At 29.1% G+C, this 27,729-nt stretch overlaps 1 protein-coding gene and 1 pseudogene across 5 annotated transcripts; one reads left to right on the top strand and one right to left on the bottom strand.

Annotated features, from left to right (window-relative positions):
* Positions 1–8,212: 8,212 nt before the first annotated feature.
* On the top strand, positions 8,213–8,318 carry LOC137827356 (small nucleolar RNA R71; annotated as a pseudogene).
* A 2,054-nt stretch (positions 8,319–10,372) lies between these two features.
* Positions 10,373–19,578, bottom strand: LOC137826087 (uncharacterized). 5 transcript variants are annotated; one of them, XM_068631936.2, is made up of 4 exons: positions 18,839–19,578; positions 11,272–11,364; positions 10,866–10,933; positions 10,373–10,795 (listed from the first exon to the last, which is right to left on the bottom strand). In XM_068631936.2, exons 1-4 carry the CDS (start codon positions 19,475–19,477, stop codon positions 10,663–10,665), a joined length of 933 nt encoding a protein of 310 aa, XP_068488037.1. In that variant the 5' UTR covers positions 19,478–19,578; the 3' UTR covers positions 10,373–10,662. The 5 variants fall into 5 exon arrangements, with proteins under 5 accessions (XP_068488037.1, XP_090149590.1, XP_090149588.1 ...); XM_090293464.1 differs by having other exon boundaries at positions 11,272–11,400; positions 18,839–19,521; XM_090293462.1 differs by lacking the exon at positions 18,839–19,578 and adding an exon at positions 11,976–12,241.
* Positions 19,579–27,729: the final 8,151 nt, after the last annotated feature.

The raw sequence follows: 27,729 nt of genomic DNA, 5'->3' as shown, positions 1-27,729 counted from the left end.
AAAATTTAATTCAAATAAATTAAATATAGATAATAAGTGGTTTAAGTATTTAAGCAAAATTTATACTTTTAAGTATTGAACTCGAATTAAACAAATTATGCAACTATTATTATTATTATTTTATTAATTATTGCATATAAATTTTATAATATTATTACAATATTTTGAATTTTTTATGATTATTTAGTTTATATGAATTGATTATAATAAACTATTTTCTTTACATATTTTAGCGATAGAGTTATATGATATCTTAGGTAAATGAATACATGCTTTTATTTATATTGAATAGAATTTTTCGTACCTATATAATAAGAGAGTGGATTGGTTTGAAATTGATCATTATCAATCAAATTGATTTAGTTCGAATTAGAAAAAATGGAAACTTAATTACACATTTTAAATATTTAATTATAATTATATTTTAACGAGTTTTATTACTTACAGTTTTTATTAAATGATAAAATTAAACATTTTTTTACCGTATTACATACTTAATTATGCATTTTATTATTATCATTGTAAAACCATCCTCCCCTTCTCATCATCATTTCTTTCTCTTTCTTCTTCATAAATTTCTCTTTCTTCTCTAACTTCTCTATCTTCCCATTACTTCAAATTTAGTTTATTTCATAATCTAATAACACCTCACAATAATTAGACAGTTAAGGATCATTTTCAATTGTTCAGATTTTCAAGCATGGTAATAAGTTTTTATTAACTCTAAAGATTCTTTATTTTATTTCTTTCAATCAAATTTGTTATCAATTATGGTGGGCTTAGTTGAAAAAAAGTAATTTTCTCAACTTAGTTAAACTTATGCTAAATTTTTGTTATGTTTGAATACTTTACTCCACATCTTTATATTTGTAGTGATTAAACGTTCTTTAAAGTAAAGAATTATAATTAAGAGAAACTATTTATATTTTATTATAAAATCTTGGGATAGATGATCTGGATGTGAAGTAACTTTGTCACAATATCTTAATTTCTATTCAGAAATTCTATTTTGTTTGAGTTTTGTTTTTTCACGTCTCAACAATAATTGTTCATGTTATATGTTGTTCTATTGTAATATTGTCACATATAAAGTGATATCTAATTTTTGTTATGTTAATCTATTTTGTAAATCCTACACCAACGATTTTTGATTCATGTACTATAGGCAATTGAGTGATTTATTTACCTAGTGTAGAGACTTTTGAAGGGTGTTTCAAGAAGTGTTTTTGGTTTTCTCGTTCTAATTGCATATATGCTCTTGTAATTGGATAATTCAAGATTTTAGTAAAAAATCAAGCTTAGACGGTCTAGATTAACTAGATGCAGATTTGGGAAGAATCAAACGAGTGTAAAAAAATTTGTGTTATCATGTTTCATCTTTTACTCATTATCTTGAATTCTTTGTTGTTCTTGGTATTCATTTACTATTGTACTTAATTTCTCTTATCAACAATAGTTTAAGAAAACTTTCTTTTAAAATTTTTAAAGGTCAATTTTAAACCAATTTACCCCCCTCTCGGTTGTGTGTTTAGCCATTTTTTGTTTTAAAATTATACCTCTTCTACAACAGAACAACATAATACCATGTTGACTCCAATGACAACTAGTTCCCTTTGAACTTAATTACTTTTTACATTATTATGATTGTAATATCTTAATAAGTGAGTTTATAGTTAACTCAAAATCGATTTACAAGGTTTGCACTCCACTTATGTATTATAATTTTGTTTTATTCCTAGTTAATGTGACATGTGCAATACACCTCTTCACAGTGAGAAATGAATATCTCGAGTGAGAGATTAAATATTTGTGGGTGACAAAAGCTCAATAATGGTGGCACAACAATCCCAATGAACTTGATTAGATTGAGTTTTAAATGATTTTTAATACTATCTAAAAATAAGTGTGTTTATGTTTAACTCAATCTCATAAAACTGATTTGTAAGATGATGATTCTACACCACTTATATATTATAATTTATCCATATTCTTAGTCGCTCCAATATAATATTGATTACTTTTAATTTTATGACATGCAAAAACAATTTATATGTATGTAACATATTTTATTATCGTGGTATACTTTTTTTTCTCTTTATATTCATGTATTTTGCTTTAAATTTTGAGTTCACTTACTTATTCGGTTAAGCTAAAATTCAAACTGAATTAAGCCACGATTTTATTGTGCATTTAAACAGAAAATTAACACACTTATTCAACCTAACCAATGCTTAAGGCAACACAATATCACACTTAAGCAAGGAAGTACATGAACGTCGCTTCAATCGTTTCATATTTACTATAAGCAATATTGTTTGACGTAGTTGTTTAATCACCATTTATTTGTTGGGACCAAATTTACAAGTCTATCGTTTAAGCACGTTGAAGCACATCTTAAGTAAAAATAATCTCTCCTACTTAATGCTTTAACCAGGAACTAATTACTATTGCTTGCTCAAAACAGCCGTATTTCTCTGTAAGTACATTATCATCATGTACATTCCCACTTCAAGCCACATATTTTCAAATAAAAAATGGAACTTAATTTATATAGATAAATGAAAAGGTGAAAGAAAGAGATTAAAATATATGAATGATATATAATTTCAATATGTAAAGCTATACGGATCATCTAAAAAAAATATTATATTAAATCATCCATAAAAAAATATATATATCTATTTATTATATATTTATAATGAAAATAAATTAAGAGATCTGAATCAAGAAAAACTGAAAATATTGATTAAAAAAATTAATATTATAAAAAAAATTCTTAGAGTGATTGACATTTTGTGATGAATCTTCCCGTCACGATAGCAATAACATGAAATGCTATTTTCTTAATTATGTTTGTAAAAAAATAAGGTTTGATAACATGTCTGACGTAATAATCTACAGTGCGTCATATCTTTTGTTATAATTTTAAGATGCCTATCTGTGCAGTGAATCATATTTTGTTAAAAAAGTTTCTCACAATTTTCCATGACAAGTTTTTAAGTGTTTTGTGATTAAGCTGTTAACATATAATTCCTAATAAACATATGTTGATAAACGTTAGAAACAAAAACAAATAATTTTTTTATCAAGCACCATAATAAGAGAAAATTTTACTAAAGAGCGTATGCAAATTTGAAAAACAAAAGAGTTGTTTAAGTCTTTTATTTCTTACTTACTTATTGCCTTTACATTTTTCTTTCTTTATTGTTTATTTCTATGGATATTTATTATTATGGTGTGTCGTAAAATATTTTTATTTTTTAATCATTTATATTAGCTAAAATTTGTGCATTTTAATAAAGTAAATATACAACTTTGTAAAAATAAAAAAGAGAATGGAACTAATTATATGAAAAATAAACTTGATTTATTACGTATAAATTTTAATTAACTTTCAAGTTTCAACTAACTAAAATATATTAAAAATCGTGATAGATAATATGTTAAGAGTCTTTTACATTTCTTTCTATAGTGAATACCTTAATTACACTTAGTGTATAATTAATGGTTAGTATTTATGGTTTTCTTTATTAAGAGGAATGGAGTAAAATTAGAAAAAAAACAAGAAATTACTTTTACTAGTGTGGTAAAAACAGATAAAAATTGAATTAAGAAAGAGAGTAAAATTTATTAATTTTTAGAATTTATTCTTAATTATATTTTTTGTTTTTTATTAAATATTTTTATTTTATTTTACTTTTGCTTATTTTGATTTGAAATTTTATTCAAATCCACTTTAATTTTCTCTTTTCACACTATCACTGGTTTGGAAAATTGGTTGCAGTGCATAAAAGCCAAAAGAAAAAAAAAAGCAGATTTATGTAAAAGAAGTCCTTTTAATATAATGTAACATAAAATTATTTCTTAATTTTGTACGAAAACCTTTTGTCAAATTGCATAAACATAATTATTTGTAATATATAATAATAATAATAATAATCTATATATATATATAATCCATATATAAAGAGGATTTTTTATTATAAATGTTCAAATTTTTTTTATTCTATCCTTATTTAATATATTTTATTTTATTAGTATAGAGGAGTATTTTGTCATTTCATATCAATATCATAAATTATATATGGTATAAGTTTAGAAAATTAAAGTAAAATTGTATATCTTTATGACTATGAAGCATTATTTAATATTATTATTTTTGGTATTTTGTATTGTTTTCTCAAAATTTGTGAAAAAACGTTATACGCTTGGAAAAATTAATATTTAAAAAATATTTGGAAAGTTTTATACATAACAGTATTTATACGCTTGGACACTGTAAACAAAAGCAAATTTTCGTTGTGTAATTATATGAAATAACCATGTCTATTTCTATATTTAATAATACTGAGATGCAAAAAATTCATTACTTAAAATTTATTATTTAGAAAAATAGAGGTAAATAAAATTGATAAAATTTAATGAAATACAATTAACTTTTTTTATCGGCATGGAATACAATTAACTATTAAAAACTATTAAGCTTAGTAAAAGATTATGGAGTGAAATTAAGTGATGGGAGACTAGTTTAAAATTCTAAAACGGAAAATATATTAAAGAAAGGATTTTTTTTATAATTTTCAATTTAATTTTTTTTTATCAAAGAATAAATAAAATAAAATGAGACACTTCAGGGGTGTCTCAACCCTTATACAAAACTCCAAAAACAGGTTTCCTAGAACCCTACCAACTAAGGATCCAACAAACATTGTACTACAGATCAAGCTAAAATCACATACAAAGGTAAATAAACCCAACAAATACAGTTATATCACCCCACCAGAGAGGTCACACCCTCAAACAAGAGCATACATCCAACAACTAAACAAGGTCCTTGTCATCAAGCTAAAGGACCTTACCCAAGAGACAAACTCAACAAACCAATACAATACACACCATTCAACAACAAAGTCATAACTATGAACCGACTAAGTTGTACCAAAAACCCAATTACTAACAATGACAAACTGACCCTTATAAGAAATTTTCAATTTAAAATAAGATTTGAAATATTAAAATACGTATTTATGCCAACTCTTTGTTTTATTTTTTCATGATAAAAGGTGAAAATATAATCAAATATTTTTCTTTAGTGAAGATTATGAATGTGCAATTCTCCAAAAATAACTTAGAAGTATAATTTTGATTTTATCATTGTAAAATACTTAATTTCTCATTTCTTGTCTTTTTTTTAGGAAAACAATTATTTTAAGTGGACCTCTAATAATATCATTTACCTTACTTTTTATTCATACATCTCTAGTCACATACTCTAAACACCGACCTAACACTATATAGTGAACCAATGAAACTTGATAGATGCCAACTAAATAAATAACTATGGAGTCACTAAAGTGTTTGTTGGATGTACATTTCAGTTTGAAAATGAACTTTTTTATGAAATAATACGAACTATCACTAACACGTATTTACTTTCTTTTCGTATTCAGATACTTTTGTATTTGGAAATAAAAAAGAAAAAGGTAACCCAAGTCATTAAATAATTAAATTATGTTTATTATTGATTGCATTCTTAAACTGTCACAAATTTCTGTTGCACAATCTGTATCTTATTGGGCTAAGATTTATTTGTTTTACCAATTTTTCTTATGCATATTAATTCTAATTTAATATGTTGAAAAGATTATATATATAAATAAAAAAATAATATTTTTTATGTTGTTTTCCTATTAAAAATACAATCTTCATCTTTTGTCATATAACAAAAGTATTTATGATATGATGATAATGTTGATTTGAGAATCTATATTTTTATGTAAACGATATTTTTATAATATTTGTCATTAAGTTGAATTGAAAAGGGTAAAGAAAATATTAAATAATAAATTTGAGATTTATTAGAAATTTTATATAAACTAAAAATTATAATATGTTTTATAATATATAAGGAAAGCATCTCATGAATTAGTTTTATTATGTTGAATTAATATTAAAGTTATTTTTAATATAATATTAGACACATAGAGTTTATTATAACAAAAATTTGTTAATCCAAACCTATGATAAATTTTGAAGAAAGAATTATCTGTATGTAAAAGTAAGTGCATCGAGAATGTCTTGAATTATTTTGATATGAGTGGTTTCAAGTAAAATACTAGTCCTTTAACGTTTGTCTATTCATAAGTCTATAATAAGTAGGATTCTTTAAGAAAAAGATATATATATGGCTTGAATTTATTAGTTTAGTAAGAAGTCTAATGCATATGATGATGTATACTATACCAGACTTTTCCCAAGTAATCATTCTAGTGAGTAGAATACATGGTTATTTCTCACAAGAAGCCTAAACACTTTATGCTATATTTACTATTGAAAGAGAGTATATAACTTCTGCAGAGACAACAAAAGAGGAAATTTAGTACACTTAATTTGGAATTTCCTTAAAGAAGACTATATTTTTTTACAGTCTTAGTACAATCCGATTGATTAAGATAAAGTTAATTGTACTTGTATTAATTATATGGGGATAGTATCTTCAGAATTTATCTTCATTTCGTTCTTTTGGTTCCTTCTTTCTTTCGTTCACTCCTTTTCTCGGTCACTCGTGTCTCCGGAAATACCTTCCGGTTTCTCGGTATGTGGTGTGATACCTGTAGGAATTTTCTGAAGCTTAAGTCAGTGTTTGTCTTAATCATTCATTAGAAAAACTAAAAAATTGAACAAAACATTCTATCTATTTATACTATTTGTTAATGGGTCTATTGAGCTTGTCACATCACATTAATCTTTTTGCTTATTCTTTATTAATTAATTTTAAATACTTAATTACTTTATTTATCTTTCCTGTGACTCAATTTCTCATATAACAGTATTTACACTTTTATTTCCCTATCTATCATCCTTTTGTTCTTATTTTCCTGTCTAGCACCCTTTTGTTTTTATTTTCCTATCTAGCACAATTTCAAAAGTAAAAAAAAAAATTAAAAATTGATAATTTTAATTTTGAATGCATTAAAAAAATAAATATTTTTAATGTTTAAAATAGTTAAAAATATAATTAATGAATAAAGAAATAAGTTTTTACAAAATAAAAATAAAAAAGTAATAAATTAAAAATGTTTAGTTCAATTTTTTTTAAGAATGAAGAAAATAAAAAATTAAACCCTACAACAACATAAAAGTTGAATCTATAAACAAAAATTAGTATTTATTTTTATTATTACTAATGATGTAATCATGTTAATTTCAAGTAAAAAATACAAGACATAATTACAAAAAAACCAAAGTCAATTAGTATTAATTAGTAGTGGACACAAATAATATTTGGCATAAGTGGGCATTTGTTCCAAAGCTTCAGAAAAAGGGATATTGATATCTAATTGCTAAAGAATTTCACAAAATCTAATAAATTGTCGCTCTATATTCTTCCTTGAAGGAGCATGTGGATAAATCTACAAGTGGAGCACTCTTTTTCTATTCTCATTTTTTTTTATTATTTTTTTTCTTCATTGTATCCTCTTGCTTTTTTTCTTTCTTCTCTTCTTTTTCCTCTTCACTCTCAATTTTTTTCTCTTTCTCAACAATCAAATTATCACCAATTCCCTTTCCTACAACTATCCCACTTCTAGTAGTGACTGACTTACATTGTTCCCTAGATTTCTTCAACTGTTGTGCAATTTGCCCCAATTGTGTCTCCAAATTCTCAAAATTCTTTTGATTGGACAATGTTATTTGCATAATCCTCCAATTTGCTTATTCTTTCTTGGGATATAGTTGTTGTTGTTGAAAAGTGTCTTGCTTAAAATTTTGATTTTGATTTCTTCTCTCGCCTTGGCTTCCTTGATTTTCCATATAAAAAGCTTTTCCTTCAAATGAATTATTCTGATAAGCATAGTGCCATTGGAATGATCACCTCCACACAATTCACACCTTATTTCTTGACTCTGACTTTGAGAAACCTACACAACTTGTATTTTTTGAGGCAATTTAGTCATTTATGCAATTAATGCTTCGAACTGTGGTGTCATAATTTTATTTTGAGCCACAAGTGTGTTTAAAATATTATGATCCATCATCCCTTCTTTGACTCATTTTAGCTATCATTTTGGGTTTGATGATATGTGGATGTCATTACCTCAATAATCTTTGTTGCTTTTTCTACGTCAATTGCCATCATTGTACCACCAACTGCAGCATCTTAGTATCAGATCTGAGACCATTATGAAAAATGCTCAGTTGAGCAATGTCTTCAAACCCATGATGTGGGCATTTTCTTAGCATCATTTTGAACCACTCCCATGTCTCACAGAAAGATTCATCTGCTCCTTGTTTGAACATAAAAATTTCATACTTTGCTTTGATGTAGCGAAAGATTGGAAAGTATCTTTGCATAAATTTTTCCTCTACATCGTTCCAACTAGTAAAGTTATGATTAGGATGAGTTGAGTCATTCCTTATCCTTTCCTGCCTATGAAAAGGAAAATAAACTCATTGTTCCCAATTGTTCCCTAAACCCTAAATGAAAAGGAAAACATTTACAAGATCATCTGAATGGAAGCCCATTAATCCCATCAATTCATAAAATATAGACAAATGTGCGTATGGATCCTCATAATCCATTGTTGTAAACTGATGGGTACTGATGAGAGTGAGAAAAACGAGTTTTATTTCCAAGGCCTTGACAGTAGCAGGTATTTCAATACTAGAAAAATGTTTTGGCCCTCAATTCATAACATAATCTCCAAGTGTCCTCATAGGAGATGATGCTTGCTCTTCTGCCATGTTGCTTTCCTCCTGAAAAATCTTAGTTGGAAAAGAAAGAATAGTTGAGGATTACTTACTAGTGTCTCCTGGTCTCTCTATTTCTTTTAACTACCCTTTAAATCTCTGCTTCAAATAACAGTTGATCTTTGGGAATTTGGACTCTCAATATCATATAAGACAGTTAATTTAAGGGTTAAGAAAAGGATTCACTAGTAGTAACAAATTTTTTTAAAAAAATTAAAATAAAAAACAATTAAAAGAGATAAAAAAAAAGTAAATAAATTAAAGAATAAAAAAACAGATTAAATCTTAAAACAAATAAAAGTAAATAAATTCAAATTAAGATTTAAAACAATAAAAACAAAATAACCAATCTAAAAAAATAAACACAATAAAAACAAATAAAAAAAATAAAAATATTCACAATATTTAGGAAATTATACTCAAAAAATCAAAATGCTCCCCGGCAACGGTACCAAAAACTTGATAACTTTTTATGGCAAGTGTTCCTAAGGACGAATATCGAACCCACAAGGAACAATTGAATAATCAAGTAAAATATTCACTAAATATAAAACAAAATAATAAAAGTTTGTGCGTTCTGGGACATTCTAGCTTTCTCCTTTTAACTTATATTATTCTTCTTTAGCATAGTCATCTCCATTTTTTCCTAGAAACCTGAAATTAACACCAAATTTGGGAATAAAATGTTCTTATTCAAATAAAGATCATAAAATATGTAAAAAGGTATAAATTCATAAATTAGGGATTATTTTATATTTATTTTAGCAATTAATACTCATAAGTGCCTATATTTTAATATGAAATATTACTGAAATTAGACTCTTATCATATATACAGAAAAATTTATGAGTATGTTAGTTACATTACATTTGGTGAACAAACTATATGTATAAAATCTTTCAATATAATACAATTGATTTTTTTTTTATTCTTGTTCTTGTGTTTTCTTGATACGGTTGTTCGAACTCAATAATTGACATTGTTTATGCTGACGAGAGGAAAAAGGTCAAAATGTGTAAGATTGAAGATGTGACGACCAAAGTTGACATCGTGAAGTTTTCTAGTGAGAATGCCTTCGAATTATGGACAATCAAGATGAAGGGTATCTTGATACAAAACATATGTTGAAGCAATAAGGGGTGAGGCAAACTTGTATCAAAGCAAGGAGTAACATAATATTTATGTGTCTTAATGATAAAGCACTGAGTGATATTGAAGCAATAAGGGGTGAGGCAAACTTGTATCAGCAAAGCAAGGAGTAGCATAATATTTATGTGTCTTAATGATAAAGCACTGAGTGAAATCACGAAGGAGAAAAATGTTGCATTAATGTGGATGAAACTAAGTTATTATATATGACTACATCTTTGGTGCTTAGATTTTATCTATTCATTCACGATGACTAGATCAAGAACGAGCTAGCGTATTTTAACAAGAATTTGGATTATTTGGAGAACATTGAACTCAAGCTTGAGGATGAATTTATATTTAACTTTTTAGTGCATTCAAAATTAAAATTATCATTTTTTTAATTTACTAATTTTTTATTTTTTATTTACTTTTGAAATGGTGTTAGATAGAAAAAAAATGCTAGATAGAAAAATAAAAACAAAAGAGTGATAAATGGGAAAATAAAAGTGTAAATAATAATATATGAGAAATTGAATCATTTGAAAACCCACTATACATCTTATTCTTAAATTCTTTATAACTCCACTCTGCTCTTGATATATTTACCTCTATCAGGCACACAAAATCAAGATGCTTTCATTAAATAAACATGCCACTAACTCCTTTGCATTGAACTATTTAATGATCCTCTGCTTTGGAGATAGTGGAAAAAAAATGTTTCAATAAGAGCACTCATTTTTTTGTCATTGCTGTAGGTTTTCTTTCATATTTTGGTGTTAGTACTCAAAGGTCTGAAGGTAGCTGGAAATCCAAGAGATAAGACTTCAAGATGCTGAAGAACTCACTGGCCTTCTCCACACCAAAAGCATGCCCTGCCTTCTTAATGACAACTAGTTGAGCATTGTCCCCTAAATGCCTGTGATACAAATCCAATGAGTTCTAAATTCAAAAGTGATGCTACCAACTACAGTGAGAATGTTGTAAACCTTTTCAATCTGTGTCCCAGTTCTAAAGGAAATACTTGATCATGTTCTCCCCAGATAATTAATGTTGGCTGCATGGAAAATAAAACGAGTCTTTTAATAACTATGAGCACTCAGAGACAGACTGCTGCCAACACACTCTTACTGATAAAAATTTATTCAAAACACAAAATCATGAGTGAAGTATATTAAGTGGAGAGTTAGCAACAAAACATTGTTCTTAATATACATCTACTGTTGTTTATAAATTTTTAATTAAAGCTATGAATTAAGAGAGTAATGAGATTGTAATTTGCAATAAATTTTAACCAACAATAACAGAGAGTAAGATCAAAATAATGTGTTGTTAACATTTCTCAGTTTATAATAGGAAGAAAAGTTATCCAGCTAAGAGGAAAGTTGAATGAACCTGAGATATCCTGGAGATGTCAGAAAGTTTTCGGTCCTTTACAAGAGCTTTGATTAGTTCTCTTTTTTCTTGCTCATATTCCCTGCACATTGTCTATCCAAAATCACCAATTTAAGCTCACTCTGGCTCCTTTACATTCACAAATATACACAGTAACATTCTAGTTAGTTAAAATGGTAGCTGAAGCACCATCTGTTTTAAACCATTACATACACATAAACAGACTATTTTTTCTCTTCTAAGTACGCTTGAGGTCACCTTGCTACACTAATCCACTTATCACAGCAAAAAACCAGCTTTAGAACTGAAACGAACTAATAAAAATGGTATTAAATCTTTAACTATGATAAATTAATCAAATTGCCCAAGTAATCACCCTTAACTCATGACTAAAAAAGGTGGCCAAGTATAAATTAATCACACAAGATTGTATAAAAATATATCATGAGAATAGAACGATTCATAATACGAATCGATTGAATAATCGTTTTCACTGTCAATATTCAATTTTAGCTCGAATGGTTTGTTGAGGAACCTACCTTCTCTTATCCATTCTACACGCAGTTGTGTGAATCGTATAAAGAATCGCACAATTTTATATCGCGCTTGAATAACAATGGATTTTCTTTTGGGTTTTACAGCGAATGCGGTCGGGGTCACGTGAACCGGTTTAGTAAAAATCCTAATTTCAATTTTTTACCCACCTCTACTTCACGACCGTACTTCTCCTCTCTTCTAACATCGACAACACATTGAACTTGTGAAAGAGTGGAAGACACACGTCGAGAGGTGCGAACAATGGCGTAGCCAGCAGCGATGAAGCACATGGCAGTGAAGCGAACATCAGAACGGTGGAGAAATAATTATTGTGAAAGTATTGTGAAGCGCGGGACACCAAGAGGCACGAAGCAACTAGAGGCGAGGGAGCAACCGAAGACACGAAAGTAGTAGGAGGTGCGGAGGAGTAGCATACAGGGGAGAATCTTTTTGTCTTCATTTTTAAAGATGCGTAAATAAAAAAGAGAGTAAAATATTACTTTGGATGTATTGTGAAACTCTTCCTACAAATAAAAATGTAAATTTTGCTCTTATACTTGTTTGAATAACGAGGATGAAGAATCCTTGTGATGTAGTGTTCTAGATGAGGTGAAGGAAATACTTTTGAAGCTGCTAGTAAATAAAGAAAAAGGAGTTGAACTTGCATTGTGTAGAAGTTACAAGAGAAGTAGAAAAAGGAAAGAATGATCTTCACCAAATGACAATCATTGCATCTTATAAGTATAGAGAAGACGTAATTCAAGAAGTTTGTAACTGTATTTATGGTAATGCATTGCTATTTAATCTTGTAACGAGTCATCTTTTCATCGAAATGCTAATTGTTATTGAAGAGTATGAGAAATGTTTAAAATCTCCTTCTTATCATGAGGTAATGATTTTCTATCTAAAAAAAGTTGTAAATAATATACAAAAATATTTTGAAAAATATAGGAATGATTGGGAGAAATGAGGATGCACATTGATGTATGATGGTTGGGAAATGGAGAACACTCACTAATTTTCTTGTTAACCGTCCAAGTGGTACTATTTTTTTTTAAAAATCTAATTATACTAGTGATGTGACAAAAGATGACAAAAAATGTATGAGTTGTTGGATAGCATAGTGGATCAAATTGGAGAGGAGCATGTTGTCCAAGTAGTTACATATGATGTTTCTAACCTTGGGGTAGTTGGGAGAATGTTAATGGAAAAGAAAATCTAATTATTTTAGTCTCATTGTCTTAATCTAATTCTTGAGGCTATTAGAGAATTTTCCATATTTTACATTACCCTTGGCAATGCAAAAAAAAATCACCACTTACATATATAGGCACACATGGTTCTTCATTTGTATAGAAAGCACTTTAATGAAAGGGAATTAGCAAGAACAATTGTCACACATTTCGCTACTTCTTATCTTACATTAAATTTATTAAGAAACAAAAAGAAATGCTCTTAGATCAATGTTTGTTTCAAAGGAATGGGCTACTAGTCCACATGCTACTAAAAATGAGATCAAGCAAATAATAAATCTAGTGTTAAGTGATGACAGATTTTGGAGATCAATCACATATTGGCTCAAATGTGTAAATTTGCTTGTAAAAGTGTTGAGACTTGTAGAAGGTGATGCAAAACGACATGTTTATAGTTATGAAACAATGGAAGATAAAGAACAAATTGCTGAAAATTTCCAAAAACAAGAAATAAGGTATAAAAAAGTTTGGAAAATTATCGACTTAGGTGAAATTTACAACTAAATAGACTTCTCTATGCAGAAGCCTATTATCTCAATCCTAAGTAAGCAAGATTATATCTAAATTTGTCCTACTAAGTAGTCTTACCTTCTTTGTTCTCATCAACTTACTTTTTATTGTATTACATATCACTATGACAAAAATTTCAATCTGGATAGTGAGGTGTTGGTTGGTTTATATGAAACATTTCAAAAAATGGTTTTGGATGCAAGAACAAGAGTTGTAATTTATCAACAACTTGAAAAATCAAGAGAGCTAAGAGACTTTTTGGAATACTAGATATATAACATGACAATAAATACTAGAAATATATAACAATATATAATTATCAGGTTGTTATATATTTCTATTATTCCAAAAAGCCTTTTAGTTCACTTAAACTTTTTAAGTTGTTGATCAATTGCAATTCTTGTTCTTGCATCCAAAACCATTCTTTGAAACGTTTCATATAAACCAACCAACACCTAACATATTTAAATTTTTGTCACACTGATATCTAACAATAAAATAAAAAATAAGTTGATGAGTATGGCTACTATTAAAGGATATGGTATCATCGTTCTCTTGTGTTCATCTCTATTCTATTTCATAATAGTTACTTAATAGGACAAATTTATATCTAAATTACCTATGATTGAGATGTTATTGCATAGAGAAGCCTATTTAGTTGTAAATTTCACCTCTCAATAATTTCAAAACTTTTTTATATCTTGTTTCTTGCGTTTAGAAATTTTCAACAATCTTCTCTTTAGCTCTATCCATTGCTTCATAACTATATGGTATGATTGGGTTTGCATCACCATCTACGAGCCTCGATACTTTTTGGATTCACACATTTGAGTCAATATGTGATTGATCTTCAAAATCTATCATCACTTAACACTAGATTATAATTTGCTTAGCCTCATTTTTAGTAACATGTGGACAAGTAGCCTAAACAAACATTCATCTAAGAGTATTTTGTTGCTACTTAATACAATGTAAGATAAGAAGTAGCAAAACGTATGACAATTTGTTCTTGTTAATTCCCTTCCACTAGAGTGTTTTCTATATAAATGAACAAGTCATGTCAGCCTATATATTTAAGTGGTGATTTTCTTTGCATGCCAAGGGTATTGTAAAATATGGAAAGTTCTCCAATATCCTCAAGACAATGAGCTATACAAGGAGACCAAAATAATTTGATTCTCTTTTCCATTAACATTTCTCCTAGCTATCACAAGGTTAGAAACACTATTTGTAACTACTTGAACAACATGCTCATCTTCAATTTCATTTAATATGTTATCCAACAAGATACATTCTTTTGCCATCTTTTATCACTCACTAGTATCAATAGATTTCAAAAAAATACTACTTGGATTATTAACAAGAAAATTAGTGAGTGATATTTCTTTCCAATCCGTCTAACCATCACACATCAATGTGCATCCTCATTTATCCCAATCACTCCTATATTTTTTAAAACATTCTTGTTCATCATTCACAACTTTTTCAAATAGGAAACTCTTAACTCATGATAAGAAAGAGGCTTTAAACCTTTCTCATGCTCTCCAATAGTCTTTAACATTTGGATGAAAAGAGAACTTCTTACAAGATTAAATGACAATGCATTACCGTAAATGCATTTCAAACTTCTTGAACTAATTACATTTTCTCTATTCTTATAAGATAGATTGAATATCATTTGGTGGAGATCATTCTTTCATTTTCTTTTTACTTCTGCACATTAAGTTCAACTCCTTATTTATTTTCTTTCACCTCATCTGAAATACTATACTACAACAAAGAATAATATCTTTCTTTGTTCAAACAAGATTTTACTTTTCCAGTAGAACGAGTATGAGAGCAAAATATACGTTTTACTTGTAATCTATTTAAAATCTACTTGTAGGAAGAGTTTCATTATACTTACAAGTAATATGCGATTCTCTATTTTATTTACTAGTCTTTAAAACTAAAGACAGTAGCAAAAAGGTATTTCCCATGTTTGCTCCTCCTGCGTGCCTCCTTCTACTTTTGTGCCTCTGAGCGTCTCCAGTCGCTCCCGCACCTCCGGCTGCTCCCGCTGTCCTACTGTCTCGCGTCTCTTTTGCTGTCCGCGCCTCACAATACTTTCTCAAAATTATTTCTCCACCATTCTCATGTTCGCTTTGCTGCCATGTGTTTCGCCGTCGTTCACACCTCCCGAATGTGTTGTTCACTCTTTCACAAATCCAATGTTCGTAACTGTTGAAGAAGAGGAGAAGCAAGCTCGTGAAGCAGAGGTGGGTAAAAAATTGAAATTAAGATTTTTACCAAATCGGTTTGCGTGAAGAGAAGAAGGTTGGAGTCCCAGAGGTACTACCAATAGCTCTAATCAGACCGTTGTATTATTCATACTATAATATCTTTTAAACATTTTTTACCATATTATTTCCTTCTGTTTCTCTTCGTCTCGTCACTCATCAAGTAACCATATACCAAACACTCATTAATACTTATAATTTTTTTTCATTTCTTTCTTATAATTACAAAATATTACCTATATACATAGTTTTCTCTCACTTTTCTCTGTTTCTCTTTTATTAAATTAAAATATCAATGGACACCCAAATGCTATTTAAACAATTTAGAGAAAGTGTAAATATGAAGGTGAGATGGAAGAAATAAAAATTATAAATGTTTATAAATTAATATATTTATTATTATTCTATGACACACTTCTCTCATCATTATTCTTATCTCTCACTTCTGTACATAAAATTTCAAAATTAATGTACAAATGAGGAAATGTTTTCATCTATTTCCGTACATTGTTCCTTTTAATAAAACAAAAAAGCCTGAGTTTCTACAAGACATAAGGTATAATAATACTAGTTTTTCTTCCTGTTTTCCACTCAATTTAAATTATCACACACGTTCAACTGTGATACCAAATCTCAAGATAACATTTCTAATTATAAAGAAAGAACATCACTGAACTATTCAATTTTCTTTTAAAATACAGTAAATGTAAACTAAAAGCTATAAATTATATAGTTTTGAGAGGGATTACTCTGAAGGTCCAAAACCTTACAGGATAACTGGGAAACCAAATAAAAAAAGTTGATATCAATATGAATTATCTATCAACTTTATTCACAACTAACTTGAATTGAATATTCTTTTTAACCATTTTTTTTATAAACGAGAAAGAGACCAAAGTCCAATTTCATTCCCAAGTTGTTGGCTTTCTATTTTAAAACTAAACATAATTAAATTTGATTCACTTATTCATTTATCTCGATAGTTATTTTTAGATTTAGTATTTATACCATAAAATTAGAGGTTTTTGTTCTAGCTAACATATGCACTTTTAATTTCGTTTGGTCCCTACTATTAATGTGCCTTAACTCCACTAACTAAACCCACCATAAAATAGAAATTAATAGTACATAACACAATCACAGTCACAATTGGGTTGCAAAAGTGAAAATATTGTGACCGTTTTACCTATAGAAGATACACTTTTGTGATATGAAAATGAAAATTTAAATATTCAAATCCAGTCCATTACATTCTTTAGCAAATCACTTTAAGTCCATTCAAATGTATCCATTTCAAATCTAAATTCATATTTTTTTTAATTTAAATTCAATCCAATTAATTGAATATTTTTTGGATTTTAAAAAGTCTGAAATCAATGTTCATCCTCCTGATAAATTGTTTGGTTAAGACAATTTTTTTGTTTGTTTCAGTTGAGACAATTTTTACTCTTTGTTTCGGCCAAGGTGTCCTCAAGTTAGCCTGGCCGAAGTATCATTCCTCATTATATTAAAAGTATGTCTTTTTCATCAAATAAATTATTATTTATTTTCTAAATACTGATATTAAATGAAATAAAAAACTTTCTGCAAGCAACTATATTAAAAATGGATAAACATATATGACATATATAGGTGCTCATATTGTCATAAGATAAAAAATATAAGAAAAAGTTTCTTAAACAAAAAAAAAACAAAGCAATGAAGAAAAGTAATACATGAAAAAGTTTTAATAAGATTTATCGAACATATATTCTTTTGTTGAACCCTTGTACTATTCACCACTATGTATATATGATCACTTCTTCTTCCAAAATTAACAATTTAATATTGATAAAATCTTAATTATTTAGCAAAAAATATATAACAACTAAACTAATTCAAATAAAACTGAATTTAAATTTATCATACATAGCCTCGATTTTAATGTTAAATTTATCTAAATTAAATGGATATGGATTTAAACTAACTTAAATCTAAATTAAAAAAAATATAAAATAATTTGATTCAACTTAAAATTTGAATTTTAAATTCATTTTATTTTATTGGATTTGGATTAGAATTTTAAAATTTCAATCTATATCTAAATAAATTATGTTGTGTTTTGTAGGAGTAAAGTGAAAGGGTAATAAGAAAGCTGAAAAAAATGAAGGAGAATGAAATGGTGTAGAAATGTTAAAAAATGGTGGACCATCGGTTTTATATTTCTGTTCTAAACTTAGAAGAAATGTAAGAAAATGAGGTGTTGTAAGAAAATAATTGTGTTGCAACATATTCAATCATTACTTGTAACATTATTGCTTATTTTTTTAAATTTAAATTTTATTGTTTTATTTCTTTTAAACCAGAAAACCATTTCTTTGTAGGTGAACCAGAGTACCTTTGACTAAGACTCAGTAACTAAATTTTTCAAGCACTTAGATTTTTCAAAGAATTGATCTCTCTTGACATGTTTTCTCATGTTCACAAACGTGGGTTCGAATTACTAACTAAGTGTGTTTGGATGTTAGTATTTAGTTAGAAAATTAATTGGAATTAAAAAACATTATTGTAATTTTTAACTAGAACTGAAATTTAAGATTGCTTTTGTTCCTAACTCAATTAAAAAAACGCTATAAAACATATATTGTCCCATTTTCCAATGGAAATCAAAAAGTTGATTTAAGTATTACAACTGGAATTCGAACAAACTATATTAATATAATAAAATTATTCTTTTACCAGTTATATTATTATATTAAATGATAAGAAAAATGGTATATATATATATATATATATGATTATTATGATAAAAATTATTTTATTTCTTAATTTCTGTGAAAGCAATCCTAAAAGACAGATTAAAAAAGAGTAATTATGATTCTCTTTTTTCAATTTTCTTCTTCAGAGCGAAAGACATAGGATTAAAGAGAGAAAAGATGTGTTTTGTAGAGAGAAAGGCGAAAACATGAAAATGATTGGAAGATGAAGAGTTGAGAAGAATTTTGTTACCTCGATGAAATCAAGGAGGATGCAAGAAGGCAACCAGGTGAAGAGAGTTGGTTTGAAAAAAGCGTAGCCAAGAAGCTCCTTCAGTTTATTCGGCGTTTGCGGCACCAAAATACTCGCAGCCTCATCCAAATCCGTCACAGGGAAAAGCCCTTCCTTAACGTCCCTCTCCTCCATACACACCCCGGACCCACACACCACCACCCTCTCCACCACCACCGTCTCTCTCTCCATCGCCGCCATGCAGTACGCCACGAACCCGCCGTAGCTCAGCCCCACTAAACTCACCCGCCGCACCCCGTTCGCCTCCATCACCCGCATCACACATTCCGCCTGGAACCGCTCCCCGCGCTCGGGCCGGGTCGTGTAGGACCCGCCGAAGAATACGAGGTCCGGGACGTACACGTTGAAGAGCGGCGCCACGTGGCGGACGAAGTTCCCCCATTGCCACAGCGCGTTGACTCCGAAGCCGTGGATGAGGAGCAGGTTGGGCTTGGTCTGGGTTCGGGCCTTGGGGGCCCAGCAATGCATTACGGTTCCGTCTTTTAAGTCTGTTATGGTGGAGCGGAGGCCCAACCCGGTGAACGCTGAGCGGTAGCAGCGGTTTCGGGTCTCAGTGAAGCTGAAGAAACAGTGAGTCATGGTTGAAGAAAAGGAGAATGGAAGGAGAGGATTGAGTGTGTGGTGCCATTAAAGTGGAGGGTCTGTGGCAGGTGAAACGACATTTTGCAAATGCGCGTGGCACGTGCGGAAAATGATTAGGAAAATAAAACTATCCAGAAAGGAGGAATTTTTACGAAAGTGAACAATTTTTTCCTTTTTTATATGAGTGCTACAATTTTATTGTAAAAATTCGTGTTAAAATGTTTGACCTATCTTGTGTTAAGTTTAAATTAATTACGTTAAAGTTGTACATTTTAACATAACTTTATTTTGAAAATTAAGATAAAATTGTGTTAAGTTCAAACTAATCACATCAAAATTGTACTTTGACAAAACTTGTTTTCTAAGTGTAAAAATTCATCTCATTTTTAATGATTTTACGTATCCATAATCTTTTCAAAGTCATTTTCCTTTTGGAAAAAGGTACTTTTGTAAAAAATTTACAAAAATTCAGAAAGGAGGTAGGCAGGGAAATAAATCTGTTTCTAATTAGACTCAACTGCATCACCTTTTTTCATCACGTGTTATGTTATCTGGTGGTATACAAAGTTGTTAAATAATTGTTGTTTTTTTTATAATATCTGCCTATTTATCCAATCTAATTATTGAATAAATATATTTTAAATTTTTTTTTATGCAATGCTATACTTTATAAAATATTGTTAGAGATTTGTGATAGAGAATTTTATCTGAAAATTATGCTCTGGATGACGCAGTGGTGGATAGTCGTGCTATCGTGGACTGTGTTGGTTCTCATGTTCACCATGGAATATAATAATAATAATAATAATAATAATAATAATAATAATAATAATAATAATATTATTATTATTATTATTATAGTCTGATGAATGAAGTGTTCGTTTTTTACTAGAGTGGTGAATTTTATGGTTATCATTACTCGCTTTGGATTAATTTATACGAAAAATATAACGTTTATTGAATTTAAGTGTAAATAAATTTATTTTCTAAAAAGTTTTTTTTAAATGCTTATATTTAATTCTCGAATTTATTTTCAATAAATTTGACTAAGAGTAATTAAAAAATATATTCACATAATATATTAATATTATATTAAATGAACTTATACGAAATTGAATATCGTATGGAATTAATATCCTATTATATGAAGTTATACTATATGAATTAATTATTTTTTAAATAATATTTAAAGTTACATTGAATTGGTTCAATACCTAAAAGGTAAATCTTTTTTTTTTCTCACTTCTCTTATTATATCAACTAAGAACTTTTTTATCGACAGAAAAGTCAACATTTTACAAATAAAAGTCACTCTCTTTTATTTGTTAGACACTATATTGATCTTAGAGTTAAAGAAGCTTTCAAATTACTTAATTTCACATAGATATGCCTAGAATTACCAAACGTAGCTAATGGTTTATTCATGATCACTGAAATTCTGTTTATAAAAATGTTGTGAGAAATAATGTTAGAGTTTGTATACAGCGTAAAAATCTTTTCATAACATTGAGAACACCAATTTTAACATACAAACTCAAAAAAGTTGCCTACTGTGTTAAAATCATTGTAAAAATTTGTGACTTGCATTTGATAAAAACATAGATATTCTAGATGAAAGAATATATTGAACGTAAGGAAACAAAGTATATATAACTAAATTATATAAAAAAAATATTATTATTTGTTCTTGTAGGAACTAATTGAAGGAATTAAAGGAAGACAAAAGGTTGTAGGAACTGATTGAACGTTACACAAAATTGCAAAATTGTTGAACAAACTAATTCATACATCTTGATTTACTTCGATAATATATATATATATATATATATAATAAAATTACAATTACTCGAACCTATAAAATAGGAATATTAACCGCTCTGTAAATTGACCATTAATGCAATAATAACGGTAAAATAAAATAGTTTAAGGATAATAAAATTAGAATTAATAATAATAAAATATGAATTAATAACCAACATCTTCCCTTAATTCTGATTTGGAACAACCTTCATGCCCAACAAATCTCTTAACTTCATGAAAGCATCGATCTTCAATGGCTTAGTGAAAATATCTGCAATCTGATCTGCAATATTTCAATTTGATCATGTTCTTCCCAACTTGGTCTCGCAGGAAGTGATATCGAATATCAATGTGTTTACTTCTTTGATGAAAAAGCGGATTCTTTGCAAGATTAATTGCAGATACATTGTCAACATAAATCTTAATTGGAATATTTAGATTAAAACCAATTTGAGTCATAATATTGTTTTTCTCAATCGCCATCAATTCTTCATTCATAACCTTTTGCCATTTGGGGTGATGAATGGCATCTGCAAGTCTCACGGGTTATGAATATACAAGAAAAACAAAGTGAACTAAATCTCCATTGTCATAAACTTCATCATCATGATTTGCTTCGCAATCTTGACGGTGTACAGGTTGTTGTTGCTGCCTTCTTAGTCGCTCCATCATAGTTGCAATTGGAGCTGCAACTTCAGGTTGAATTACAGCTTCAGGTTGAATTGCGGCTTCAAGTTGAACTGTAGAAGCTTCAAGAGTGACTCCATCTTCTATGTCATCGTTCAAAACGTAAATATATCATTTTTTCGAATCCATTTCAACTGCTGCATTCCATTGTCATTCCTCATCTTCAGCAAATGTAACATCACGACTAACAATCCCCTTCTTTGTCATTGGATTATACAGTTTGTATCCCCCATGCTTATATCCAATGAAAATGGTCTTTTCTGCCTTATCATCCAACTTCGATCTTGCTGTCTTGGGGACATGATCATAAGTAATTGACCCAAATACCTTCAAGTGATGCACATTGGGTTTGAATCCGCTCCATACCTCAATTGGAGTTGTGTTAGGAACACTCCGAGTGGGTGATCTACTTATCAAATATACCGCGCACATGTTACGGCCTCAGCCCAAAAATAATTTGGCATACCTTTCGCTTTAAGCATGCTCCTCGCCATGTCCATGATTGTTTTATTCTTTCTCTCGGCAACTCCGTTGTGTTGAGGTGTGTAGGGACATGTTATGTTATGTTGCAACCCAAGTTCTTCACAGTGCCTCTTGAACTCATTAGACTTGTACTCACCTCTTCCATCACTACGCACCATCTTAATTTGTCTGTCACTCTGTCTTTCAACAAATGCTTTAAATATTTTAAAGCAGTGGAATACCTCATCCTTGCTTTTCAATAGATAAATCCAAGTTTTCCTTGAAAAATCATCAATAAAGGTTAAAAAATACTTATTACCTCCACCTGATGATATGTTCATCGGGCCATAAACATCTGTATCAACAAGTTCTAAAAGAAATTTTGCACGCCAAGACTCCTTGACAAATGGTATCCTGTGATTCTTTCCAAAAATGCAAGTCTCACACAATTGATCAGGGTGATGAATATGGGGTAAACCATTCACTAAATTTCGTTTGGAAAGATTTTCCAAACTCTGAAAATTTAAGTGCCCAAAGCGTAAATGCCATAACCACGATTCATTATTCATTATTGCATTCAAGCACTTAAAATCATCCATATGAATATCTACTGGAAACATGCGGTTTTTTGATAAAAAGATTTTAAGAATCAAACTACCTTTTTTTTATCAAAAATTGAGAATTGATTTTTAACTATGTGCATCACGTAACCCTTTTCGGCCAGCTGTTCCATACTCAACAAATTACTTTTCATATCAGGTAAATAGAAAACATCATAGATGTACCTGTGATCACCATTCTTCAATGTGATAAGAATTCGCCCTTTTCCAGTTACCGGAACGAACCTACCATCACCGAATTTCACTTTTGTGCGAAATGAGTCATCCAAATCTGCAAACAACTCCTTCTGACCATACATATGATTCGTGCAACCTGTATCCAAATACCAAGTCTGATTGTTTGGTGATTCATTTGATGTGGTTGCCATTAGTACTGCATGATCCTCTTCATCTTGTACGTGATTACTGTCTTCTTGAGCACAATTGGCAACATGATTATCACCTTTTGATCTGCACTCATTTGCATAATGGTTGCGTTTATGGCAATTATAACACTCAACATTTGATTTATTATAAATGTCTCCTCGTCCTCCGTGTCAAGAGTTATTTGAACTTGGATTGTGATTGGAACCAGTGTTGTTTTGCTCAGCGCCTCCATGATTCTGGCCACCACGACCTTTGCTGGAATAACTACCACCACGTCCCCGTCCTCTGCCTTGTGAACTACCGTGTTTATGATAGAAGCTACCAATTGAGGCTTGTGCTTGTAAAGTCTGTTCAATTGGTTTTTCAATCTTATTGTCATTCATCCGCTACTCATGCACTCGTAGGGAACCAGACAATAACCTTACTGTCATTGTTGAAATGTCATTGGTCTCTTCAATTACGGCAACAACATGTTCAAATCTAGGAGTTAAAGATCTCAAAATATTCTCCACCTTTGCCTGCTTCGAATGTGTTTCACCATTGGTCTTCATTTGATTTGTCAAGGCAAGAACTTTATTTATATAGACATCAATAGTCTTTGTGGTTTCCATGTGCAACAATTCATATTGGCGTCTTAGGGTTTGAAGACGCACCATTTTGATCTTGTCATCACCTTTATAATTGGTTGACAAAATTGTCCAAGCCTCACTAGCAGTTGTTGCTCCTTCTATCTGTTCAAGCGTCTCGTCATTCATCCCTTGATGGATGAGATACAAAGCCTTATTGTCCTTCTTCTTCTGATCACGATGCGCTACTCGTTGCGCCTCAGCTGCATTAGCAACTAATGCAGTCACTCCACTCTCAACGACATCCCATAACTCATGATAATCAAACAAAACTGTCATTTGCACACACCACCGATTGTAATTTTTTCCATCAAGGATAGGGATTGATAATTGGGTAGAGTTCATGATAACAGACTGGCTCTTGATACCAGTTGTAGGAACTAATTGAAGGAAATAACGAAAGGCAAAAGGTAATTCACTAAGCGTAGCTATAGAGAAGCTCAAACACAAAGGAAACCTTTAGATTTAGATAAAAAAAAATCCCAATCTGTTGGGCAGAAGAGTGGAGGTACTAAATTTAACTTGAAATAAAATTCTTCAACATTATGCTTGAAAACAAGAACTTGGCACTGAGTGGATTTAAGGTAGAGAACATCCTAAAATTGCACTTCAAAGCCTTGAGCATCGGACAATGACGCTGAGTGAAATCATTCTAAAGGAAGGTGCATTTGAAGCTCAGAATCTGCTCAACGAGCTAAGTAAGCGTTGAACATAAAGGAAACTTTAAAATCAAGAAAGGTAATTCGTTAAGCGTAGCTATAGAGAAGCTCAAGCACAAAGGAAACATTTAGATTTAGATTAAAAAAAATCTCAATCTCTTGAGCAAAAGAGCGGGGGTACTAAATTAGGACTAGATCAACAATATAAATAGAAGGGAGAAACTAATCCTAAAGAGTCCATTATTGCAAGGAGTGAAAATTAGTCTAAATTTCTAAAGTTCTCATCTGCAAGCTACTTTGATATTCATTATAATATTTCAATCATTATGAGTAGCTAACTTCATAGGTATTGGGATTGAACGACAATGTAACTCTTCTATAATGTCTTGATCTATATACACAAGTATATTTTATTCGTATTTGGTTTGATTTTATGTTTAATGCTTGAAAGTAGAGGAATCATCATTCTTGATCTTGTAACTTGAATGTTATTATAAAATATTTTTTTTAACTAAATCAAATCAACCAAATACTGCAAATGTTGAAAGCAAAGTTGGGGTAATTGGTTGTTGTTGTTCCAACCTTAATACATAAATAAAATTATTGTAATCAAGAAATTGATTATGATGATTAGGTTTTTAGATAACCAAGAATAAGGGATTAAATTGATTATGATCCACTTTTGAGTTCATTCAATCCCAATATATAATCATATTTGAAAATTACTACCTTTGCAATTGTCTTTAACCATTATCCAAGTGTGTTATGCAAACCTTTTCAAATTAGTTCTTACATTTTATAGTATTAAATTCATATATGTTACTAAGTTTTATTGGGAAAATTACATTTACTACATTTCTTTCTAATCCATGAGAATACGACAACCATTTTATCATCATATTACAGTTAACTCAGTCCATTTGTCAAGAGACAACATCATTAACTTTTACTCTAAACAAACATTTACTTACATTCATCAAAAAAGAGTATTGAGATTATAACACTCAAATCTTGACTAAGTCAACAATGTTTTGATCTTACTCAAATGAACAACATTTTGAGAAGAGAATATAAAAAAATAATATATAAAAAAATTTAAATTCTTTCTTTTTGGATGAAATTTAAAAGTAATATATTCTTAAGTAATGTAATTAAACATTAATTAAATTAAATTATTTTAATTTGTTTTTGAAATTCCTTATTCAAATAATATATTTTGTATTAAAATATTTTAAATTCTCTTAAAATAATCCAATTATCTTATTAAAATTTCATAGTTAAGCACTAAGTTATTGAAAGTTCACAATGTGTATGAGTAGGAAAAACAAAAGTTATATGAAAATTATTATCCTACTGTAAAAGAAAATATATAAATTTTTTATTTAAAGCTTTTGTTAAATATTAAATCATTCATGAATGTCAAATCTCCACCTAAAAGTCAAATGCTTGAATTTAGTATCTTATCTTTTTAAGCAAAAAATCGTGTTTGGCAACTTAAAATAAGCTTGTACAATCCCAATTTTAACTTCAAAGGGCTCTTGTACAATTACTAGAGAACATGTCATAATGACTTTCCCATGCTTCCCTATTATAAATTCATTAAAAAAAACGATTCATGGACATTTTTATTTTTTAGAGCATTTTTTAAGTAATGACTAGTCCAATTCTTTTATGGATTGTAATGAAATGGATAAAAGAATATAAATAAATACAATAAATGTGATTGTTTAATTGGGTAGAAATAGAAAAAAAAGAGAACACACTCTTTAATTTTTTCTATTAAGAAAGAAAAGAAATCAAGAATAACCATATCAACACCGATAATCTATTACCAATTTGACATAATTAATCACAAATGTTTTTTTTATGCAAAGTGCTTTATAATTCATTACAAAGAACTCAATTTATTAAGAAATTATAATAATGAATTATTTAAATTATTATTATTTATTTATTAACTTTTAAAACTAAATATCCATATTTTCACCCCATTATCACATTTTCGTTCATTTTAATTTTTTCTTTTTTATATTCATCTGTCTTATTGTTCATTTCTTTCTCTTTTTTTCTTTCTCCTGAACACACTCTAATAATTTCCAACATGTTTATATGTTTATGTAGAATCCAAAAGATATTTATGAATCTAGAATTATTTTTTAAAATATACAATTCAAAATACATATTATATTAAGATAAGAGGGTGTTACATGTTGTATAATTCAAAATATATTTTTAAATCTAAAAATATATTCTGGATTTTATAATTGAAATATATTTAAAAAAAATATATATTTTGAATTGTAAAATTGAATGTATAAATAAAAAAAAATACATTTTCAAAATTCAAAATATATTTCTTTAAAGGGTAAAATATTTTTTTACCTTAGTTATGGAGGTGCTAGCCTTTATAAACGGTTCACATATTCAAGAAACTCTTCGTAGTTACATCATTAAACTTAGTGCACCTTCCATTGTAAAAAAAAAAAAAGTGCATGATAATTTTGGAGACAAACGCGGGACTAAAGTCCCCACCGAAATAACACACTGTCCAACCACTAATTTGAAACAACTTCTCCATCTATATGTAGCTCCCTTCTCCATCTATATGTAGCTCCCTGTTCTCCTATGCAGAATGAAACGACACAGATACACAAACACACAATAGACAGTAGATTCCAAATAGTTACTATTACCGGACAAAATCATTATTAGACTTAATTAGACTTAATTACAGGAATATAATCACTATTAATGAGTCTATAATTAGACTTAATTATAGGAATATAATCACTATTAATGGGTCTATAATTAGTCTTAATTACAGATGTTACGTGAGAAAAAGAATCTGTACGGTTCTGTACGGTTCTAATGCTATGGTTATATATATGTATCATTGCTATAGATGAAAGACAGATTGAATAAAACAGAGAATATTCTTTCATGGTATCAGAGCACAAAACTCTGATATCCGACAAACGCAAAGCAAAGGCAACGGTGCACAACCATGGCAGATGCACCAGAAAAGAATA

This window comes from Phaseolus vulgaris, chromosome 8 (genome assembly GCF_051622355.1).
Source record: "Phaseolus vulgaris cultivar YP4 chromosome 8, ASM5162235v1, whole genome shotgun sequence".
Taxonomy (NCBI): Eukaryota; Viridiplantae; Streptophyta; class Magnoliopsida; order Fabales; family Fabaceae; genus Phaseolus; species Phaseolus vulgaris.
This window is presented reverse-complemented; position numbering and strand designations above follow the sequence as displayed.

What these genes read in the sequence shown, in the direction of transcription:
- LOC137826087 (XM_068631936.2), bottom strand. Translation starts at nt 19,477, where the DNA reads ATGACTCACTGTTTCTTCAGCTTCACTGAGACCCGAAACCGCTGCTAC. An exon ending in TCCTCCTTGATTTCATCGAG is followed by an intron (nt 11,365 to 18,838) that starts GTAACAAAATTC and finishes GATTTTGGATAG; the next exon opens with ACAATGTGCAGGGAATATGA. An exon ending in ACATCTCCAGGATATCTCAG is followed by an intron (nt 10,934 to 11,271) that starts GTTCATTCAACT and finishes TTTTCCATGCAG; the next exon opens with CCAACATTAATTATCTGGGG.